The sequence below is a fragment of the Tupaia chinensis genome, unplaced genomic scaffold (genome assembly GCF_000334495.1).
Source record: "Tupaia chinensis unplaced genomic scaffold, TupChi_1.0 Scaffold000140_1, whole genome shotgun sequence".
NCBI classification, from domain to species: Eukaryota; Metazoa; Chordata; class Mammalia; order Scandentia; family Tupaiidae; genus Tupaia; species Tupaia belangeri.
The window spans coordinates 5,779,729-5,788,152 of record NW_006159610.1 but is presented as its reverse complement, the minus strand read 5'-3'; the positions used below and the strand labels follow the sequence as shown (position 1 = coordinate 5,788,152).

General features: G+C 45.1%; 1 protein-coding gene across 1 annotated transcript in view; it reads left to right on the top strand.

Annotated features, from left to right (window-relative positions):
• The first annotated feature begins 290 nt into the window (after positions 1-290).
• CREB3L2 (cAMP responsive element binding protein 3 like 2) overlaps positions 291-8,424 on the top strand; it is a 146,897-nt gene continuing 138,763 nt past the window's right edge. Inside the window, exon 1 of the mRNA XM_006145022.3 lies at positions 291-780. Coding sequence (XP_006145084.1) covers positions 679-780 — 102 coding nt within the window. The 5' untranslated portion in view covers positions 291-678. The remainder of the gene's footprint in view (positions 781-8,424) is intronic.

Sequence of the window (8,424 nt, the reverse complement as noted above, 5' to 3'; positions counted from 1 at the left end):
CCCAGATACCCTTCTATCATTGATAGAACCCCCTGTCCATTATTACCAGACCTACGCATACTATTGGTCCTCTCCGGCAGACAGCCAGCCGCTAGCCGCGCTCAGGTAGGAGGAGTTTCTCAGTGACGTCAGAGGCACTCCCCGCCCACATTCCAAAGGTTGGGCGGAGACTTCCCGCAGCTCCTGCCTCTGGGGAAGGGAGAGAACAGAGATCAAGGACTTCTGATTGGGTCCGGTGGGCAAGACAGCTATCCGATTGGTCACTGCCTTGCAGGAAGGTGGGGTCACAGCTGGGTCCTGGAGCCCAGCTGAGGAGCCCTGGGGAGTCTCGAAGTTTGTGTCTGGAGCTGTTGTGCAAAGTGGGCTTATTGCGTAGGGGTTTTCTTGGCATGAGAGCAGATCTCCTGCCTTTATTTTGGATGCTCATTCCACTTTAATTCCTCAGGCTTCGACGAGGCTCTCCTGTATTCCCCGGAGAGTCTCAGCTCTGAGGACACCGGACAGGAGCTCTAGGGCCGTTCTCTCTCAGGCGGAAGAACGAACGTTTTCCTTAAGTGCATTAGCGACTCACGCACACGTATCCGATCCGCGGAGACAGAGGAGTGTCGCCGGCCCGAGGTGGCTGCGCCCGGCCCCTTGTGCCCTCAGCATCCTCGGCCCAGCGCGACCCGGACCGCCATGGAGGTGCTGGAGAGCGGGGAGCAGGGCGTCCTGCAGTGGGACCGCAAGCTGAGCGAACTGTCAGAGCCAGGGGAGACCGAGGCCCTCCTGTACCACACGGTGAGGACTCGGCGGGGCGGGGCGGGGCTTGGTGGCTTTTAAAGGGAGAAGTGTTGTCATTAGAGGGACAGCTGGGGACTTGGGACCTGGAGGCAGTATTTGGGCAAGGGTGTAGTTTTCTGCCTAAACAGATGAAGGTGGGCAGCTGGTCCTTCTCAACTTTTCCTAAGAGGAAAGGAACTTTATATTCCTTTAGCAACAGACGCTCCCCACTCCTCCCCGCCCCCGAGGCCTTTTCTTATCTGTAATATGATTTCCTACTGCTAACAGCAGGAAAGGAGAGGGATGTTTTGAGATTAATATGCCTCCGCCTAGTTTGCTATTGATTTTTGTAAGAAAGTTTTTCAAAACTAGACAGATAAAATAGCATTTCCCCCCCACGTTCATGTTCTCCTTTTCTTTCCCGCTCTACTTTCTTGACAGTATTTTTTAAAGTACCTATTTGTGTTGAAAAGCCTCCTCCACATAAGGAGGAAGGCTGCTTTATTTGGTTTCTTAAACTGCACACAAAATTACGCTTCCACCCTCTTCAGAGGAAAAACCAGCAAAGAAGTATGGAAAATCTGAGGCAGTTGCATATTTTCAGAAAGGCTCTGGGGAAGGTGGGACAACTAACTCATCAGTTCCTTTTCAGTCTTAATGGCTCAGAGACCTCCTCGGGGATTACTGGCACAGAGCAGGCACGTTTCTTGTAAAGTTTTCAATTTCACCCTTTTGGTATTAAATTTGCGAAATGAAATTGTGTTTCGCTGAAAATAAACAACTTTGTTCGCCATCTCTTTGTTTCTTTCTGATACAGACGCACGTTTGTAATGAGAGTGACAGAGAGAGAGAAGACTTAATGAGAAAACAAGAAGGTTGGCTGTTTCCCCTTCACGGTTCTTTTAATGGGGTCACTACCAGGATATTTGAAACTTTTACAAAATGGCATTGCAAGCTCCACCTCTTTGGCCTTTCTCTCCAGCTGACTTTATTTTGGGGAAAGGGATGAGGGCCTTGCTGCTGATTCCCACCAAAGCTGAGAATGGCTTGTTTAAAAAATGCCTAGTACTGGGGCTGCGAGGGAGTGATAGTTCATGCTGGGGCAAAAGCCAGATGTTCAGCGTGGTGTTCTGGGCTTTGCTCTTTGAGCCTGTCCCTAGGAGACCATGTGGGCTGTATTTGGCCACGGGGCTTCGCTGGCCTTCCGTCCTCAGTACAGAACTTGGAGTGGTTAGTCCTCAAATATCTTCTGATTATTGAGTGCTCCAGATGTTTCTACTCTGCTCCTTTGTAACCATTCCCAGAGGGGCAGGTCCTCTTTTGTTATTAAAGGTGCTGATCTTTTACTCAGATAAGGTATCACTCAGTAGCTGTAATGCCACAGCTTTGGGGTCTTCCCTTTCCTGTACCCTCTGCCTCTCATCTGTGAGGTGGCAGGCCAGGGTTTGAGATGCTGTCTGTGACTGGCATTAACTTCAAGGACAACTTGAACGACTACCTACTATCTTTATGATTAGTTTCAGGGGTAAACCTTACATTTCTTCTGCTGTTAACCAGTCTGTTTCATTTTTCTATGTCATTGCAATAAAGCGGAAATGATTTTTCTTCTAATCGTATATCTTTTTCAATGACTGTTATGCCCTCCCTTCTGAATTCACTCATAAAATGCCAGTGGTCATTCTGTAAGACATTGCAACAAACTGCATGTATGAATTTACTGGATTATATTCCTTCTGGACTCAGAAGTGATTTGGTAGAGATTTGAGAATAGATAACTTTCCCATTTATTTCTTTTTAAAAAAAATTATTTTATTTAACTTTATTTATTTTAATATGACCAGAGAGGGGCAGAGAGATAGAGAAAGTGAGAAAGTAAGCTGCCTGGTCTGTACTCGAACTACAATAGGCCACCTTTATCCACCATGCCACCTGCCGGCCCCTCCCTATTTCTTGAACAGTTTTGGTATCCAGTTGCAGAGATGGTTATTTCTGCTATTTGTCTACAGTTTGGGATGTCTGACCTTCAGCTGAATCTTCATGTGGAAGAGGATGGCCCCATTATGCATTTATTTAAGATTTATTTGTTTTTTATCTTAGCTCTTTTTTTTTTTTTTTTTAAACTTTTACAAAATGGCATTGCAAGCTCCACCTCTTTGGCCTTTCTCTCCAGCTGACTTTATTTTGGGGAAAGGGATGAGGGCCTTGCTGCTGATTCCCACCAAAGCTGAGAATGGCTTGTTTAAAAAATGCCTAGTACTGGGGCTGCGAGGGAGTGATAGTTCATGCTGGGGCAAAAGCCAGATGTTCAGCGTGGTGTTCTGGGCTTTGCTCTTTGAGCCTGTCCCTAGGAGACCATGTGGGCTGTATTTGGCCACGGGGCTTCGCTGGCCTTCCGTCCTCAGTACAGAACTTGGAGTGGTTAGTCCTCAAATATCTTCTGATTATTGAGTGCTCCAGATGTTTCTACTCTGCTCCTTTGTAACCATTCCCAGAGGGGCAGGTCCTCTTTTGTTATTAAAGGTGCTGATCTTTTACTCAGATAAGGTATCACTCAGTAGCTGTAATGCCACAGCTTTGGGGTCTTCCCTTTCCTGTACCCTCTGCCTCTCATCTGTGAGGTGGCAGGCCAGGGTTTGAGATGCTGTCTGTGACTGGCATTAACTTCAAGGACAACTTGAACGACTACCTACTATCTTTATGATTAGTTTCAGGGGTAAACCTTACATTTCTTCTGCTGTTAACCAGTCTGTTTCATTTTTCTATGTCATTGCAATAAAGCGGAAATGATTTTTCTTCTAATCGTATATCTTTTTCAATGACTGTTATGCCCTCCCTTCTGAATTCACTCATAAAATGCCAGTGGTCATTCTGTAAGACATTGCAACAAACTGCATGTATGAATTTACTGGATTATATTCCTTCTGGACTCAGAAGTGATTTGGTAGAGATTTGAGAATAGATAACTTTCCCATTTATTTCTTTTTAAAAAAAATTATTTTATTTAACTTTATTTATTTTAATATGACCAGAGAGGGGCAGAGAGATAGAGAAAGTGAGAAAGTAAGCTGCCTGGTCTGTACTCGAACTACAATAGGCCACCTTTATCCACCATGCCACCTGCCGGCCCCTCCCTATTTCTTGAACAGTTTTGGTATCCAGTTGCAGAGATGGTTATTTCTGCTATTTGTCTACAGTTTGGGATGTCTGACCTTCAGCTGAATCTTCATGTGGAAGAGGATGGCCCCATTATGCATTTATTTAAGATTTATTTGTTTTTTATCTTAGCTCTTTTTTTTTTTTTTTTTGAGAGTTTTTGTTTGTTTGTTTGTTTTTGCTATAGGGAACGTGCACGTGCCAGAAAGACAGAGAGAAATAGAGAGACAGAAAGTGAGAAATCACCCCCCTGGGGGATGGCCACGCCGCAATCTCTTCTCCATTCTCCTCTTGGGATCTTGGGCGCACACACACACACGTGCCCGGCGTGAGTTTAAGCCACCAGGTCCGGGATGCGAACCGCAGTCGACAACGTTGGAGTCTAGTGACATAGCCATTATGCTAACTGCTGGTCCCTCTTAGCTCATTTTCTGTAACAGAAAGTTTTACTGTAACAATACCTGAGGGGCCAGCAGGTGATGTGGTGATTGACAGCACTGGACTCCCACATAGCCAACTGTGGTTTGAGTCCTGGCTTGTTTTTGCACTTTCTCTCTCTCTCTCTCTCTCTGTCCCTCTCTGGTCAAATTAAAAAAATAAGTAAGTAAATAAGTAAAGTTAAATAAAATAATTCTTTAAAATAAAACAAAAGCAGAATACCTGACACTGAATACGTTATAAAGAACCATTTATTTGGCTTAAGATTCTGGAGACTGGGAATTCCAAAGGCATGGTGTGGGCCCTTACTTGGTATTTGGCGAAGGCCTTCTTGCTGCATCATGACATGGTGAAGGGCATCAGATGGTGAGAGGGCAACCTTGTATCAGCTCAGGTCTCTCTTCCCCTTCTTAGAAAGCCGCCCATCATGGTGACCCCTCTCTGTTGACCTCATCTAATCCTAATTACCTCCCAAAGGCCCCACCTCCAAATAACATCACCATATGTATTTGGGGACTAACTTTCCAATATATGAAATTTGGGGACACATAGCATTCTTGGAGTTAATTAATATTTATTGGATGGATATCTTCTATGTGCCTAACACTATTACAATCACTTTGGGATATATTAATGACAAAAAACAGACAAAAATTCCTGATCTTGAGAACCTTACGTTGTCCTGAGTGTGTGTTGGGGAAGATAAACAATAAATAGTAAACAGGATAAAGAGATATAAGTGATATACTAATGTAGATAATGTGTTATGGAGAAAGTAAAAATAGAATTGGGTAAGGGGGAGAGAGGCTATAGAATGGAGGAAGGGCAAAATATGATATTGAGTTGAGTGAAGAGCCTCTCATAGAAAATGGATCTGAATGAGAGAGCGAAGACCCTAAGATGGGCATGTTTGGCATGAGCCGATGGTACTATCTTCAGTTTTAGGTACTCTCCCCATTTTGGGGAGTTATTTTTTATGTAAAAGCAGGTTACGTCTGAGATTCGTTGCCTGTTTTTAGAATACCCAGTGAAACTTCCCCAAGTTGAGCGGGTGGGGTATTGTACTGGGAAAGGAGAGCCAGCAGGGAAGGGAAGGTGCAGATGACAGTGGGGAAATGGTCAGGGATGGTGACACCCTTCGTTTGGGGAGTGTTTATTGTCTGCCAGGGCTGGCTGTCTGCTTGGGCCTGCAACTGTGCAGCCCTCCAGGGGCCACACTTGGCTCGATGCTCTTACTGTCACTACCTTGAAAGTTTTGGTGATTTTTGAACAGGCAGCCTCACATTTTCAATTTGTAGTGGGTCCCACAAGTTATGTCACTGGTCCTGCTTTTTTTTTTGTAGTACTTTACAAAAATTATGCCGTTTGCTCCCCCTCACCTTTTTATAATTTCGCTAAAGGGTGCACACACTTGCCAGAGAGAGAGAGAGACAGAAAAAAGAGGGAGAAAGCACCCTTCCATAGAGCATGATCACACTGCAATCCCTCCTCCTCCATTTCTCCTTCCTGTTAGGATTTTAGGCATACACCCATACATGTCTGGTGTGTTTTTCAAGTTGCCGGGGCCGAGATTTGAACCATAGTCAGGCATGTGGGATCTGACTGGCTTAACCTCTGGGCCACCGTACTGACCCTGGGAAATGTTTTACAGTTCATGATAATTAGCTCTGGGAACAAAAGAGCAAAGGCAAGTACTGTGCTACTTGCAGAGTTCTAGGGAGGTTACTTGGTTGTGCTACCAGTGCTCCATGAAGGAAGCCGGTGAAGCGAGGCACAGCTTCTCTGCAATGTGTGCACAGGCTGTTCGTGGAGGAGGGTCTGGCTGTCCTGACTCACTAGTCGGCATGTGTAGAATGAACTGTATCATCCAACTCTCTGCATTAGGGTCAAATACCCGGCTGGAGGTGGCTAACTGAATCTGTAATCATGCTCGCTATCCAAGACAAGAATGACTTACTCTCCGAGACCTGCAGCAGGGGGGATGTGGAACACCATGCTTCAAAGAAGTTATTTTTCCAGTCGCATATGACTCTTCAAATATTGATGAAGTCACGTGTGCCTGTTTCTCTTGGACTGTCTACCTGAGCCTGGCATGGCTCTAACCAGCCTGCCGACTCTCTCAGGGCAACTGGGCCTAGACCTCGGCTGGGCATTTGGTGGTTTGAGGCCTGTGGCTGCAGGATGTTTGAATTGTCCTAGTGAATGATCTTACGAAGAAAGGAGTAGTGGGGGTGGGAGGAAGGGGATCAGGGAAAAAAACAAACCAACCAAACATGTAAGAGACATGAAAATGATGATCATAGGTATGGTAATGTCTCTGACTTGACTAATAGACACTGTATTCATGGTGGGAAAAACCATGTTGTGCACTGTAAAGGTGTCCAGTGATTAAATGTAAATAAAAATAGCGATACATTAAAAGAATAAAAGTCTGACAATAATAAGGGAGAACAGTTTGAAGGAGTAGTGTGTACATTCCCTGCCCCTGCGGAGTCAGAATGGAAAAGAACGAGGAGACCTGCTGCCTTCGGGGCAACCATGGGCTACCTTTGCGTCAACTTCGGATCCATCCCTTCTTTTTGTTCACCAGGTGCTCTCTGGTTCTTTCCAATAAAGTTTAAAGTGAACGTGATTTTTTTTCTCTAAATTGACCTGTGTGGGTCATCCATGTGCATAGGCACATAGGAGATTATGGCCCATTTTATTTAAGGAGAATCTGAGATCTACAGCAGAAAAGAGACTTGTTCAGCTAGAACAAAGGTCCTTGAGAACTGGAGACAGGAGCTGGTCTTTTCTATACCCTCAGGATGTTCAGTCAAGTGCAGGATGCTCAGCAATACATGTAATTGCTTGATGCATAATTAAGTGAAATGAGACAGTCTGAGAATAGATTAAATGGGTGGCTGGTCCTGTGTTGTTCATTTCTTTTTTAAATTTTGGATTCTTGTAAATACATCCGCAAATGTGAAAGTTAGTGTGATAGTGACTTGGGTAATTTCTTGTCAGGATCTTTTCTTGCGTTTAGAGGACAATGTGGAGTGGGTTAAATGACAGTCCCAGTTTCACTGGGTATGGAGTTGAAGGTAGCATCCTGGAAAGGATGGGCTTTCTAGCCAGGTGGATTTGGTATCGAGGGCTACTGGTTTTCTGATGACCTAGGGCACGTGATTTAATCAATCTGGATCTCAGTTCCTCTGTGTGCCACTGCCTGGCCCATAGCAGATGCACTTTCCCACCCTGTCTCCTAAGGCAATTGTCATCTCTGTGAGGACGAGATGTCCCAACCTTAGGAGTCTGATGTCATTCAGGAAGCAGAGGGGCCCTGTAATTATTCTCTCTCATGCGTCTTTTATTTCCTCTCCTTCCCAGTTCTACCTTCTGTTATAAACACAGGTCTCTGCTTTGAATACCTGTTTGCCAGATGTCCCCTCTTGCTTATTGTTTTTTCTTGCTTAATGCCAATTTTTCCCTTAACAAGTCTCCAACTGCTATGATCTCTATTTCCTCACATTTTGCTTCTGTATCTTCTGTGTCCTGTTTCTATCGCTGATCATGTGTCCTCCAGTCTTAACTGCTAAACCCAGTAGTCTGCTGGGCCTCATGGAAACATTTGGCAGTGTGGACCACGGTGTCCTCTCTTAGCTTGTTTTTGCTTTGGCTTCCACGATGCTCTGGGGGCCTTGGTGTCTTCTCCTTTCAGGCTTCCTTACCACCCATTAAACTGAGTGTTTGGTACTTGGCCTTCTCTTTCTGATTGTTCCCTTGGGGTTCTCTGTCACTGACACGTGCAGCTGGTCTCAGAGCTTCATATCTTTATTTCCTATTGACGGGAGCAGGAGCTCTTTGGAGTATGACCCAAGAGTCTTCTGGGTCCAAAAGCAGCTGGGTAACCCTTGAATCTTCATGATGTGTTAACTCTGAATAAGAGCTGAAGACATTTTGATCTCCCTTATCACTGTACCCCATTTATCTCAGGGGATATTTAGTGACTCAGCTCTCCTGCAGTGCTAATCCAGTAGGAGTTCACGGGTCACTTGTGGGTCACGGCTGCTTCTAAAGTCAATGTCACTC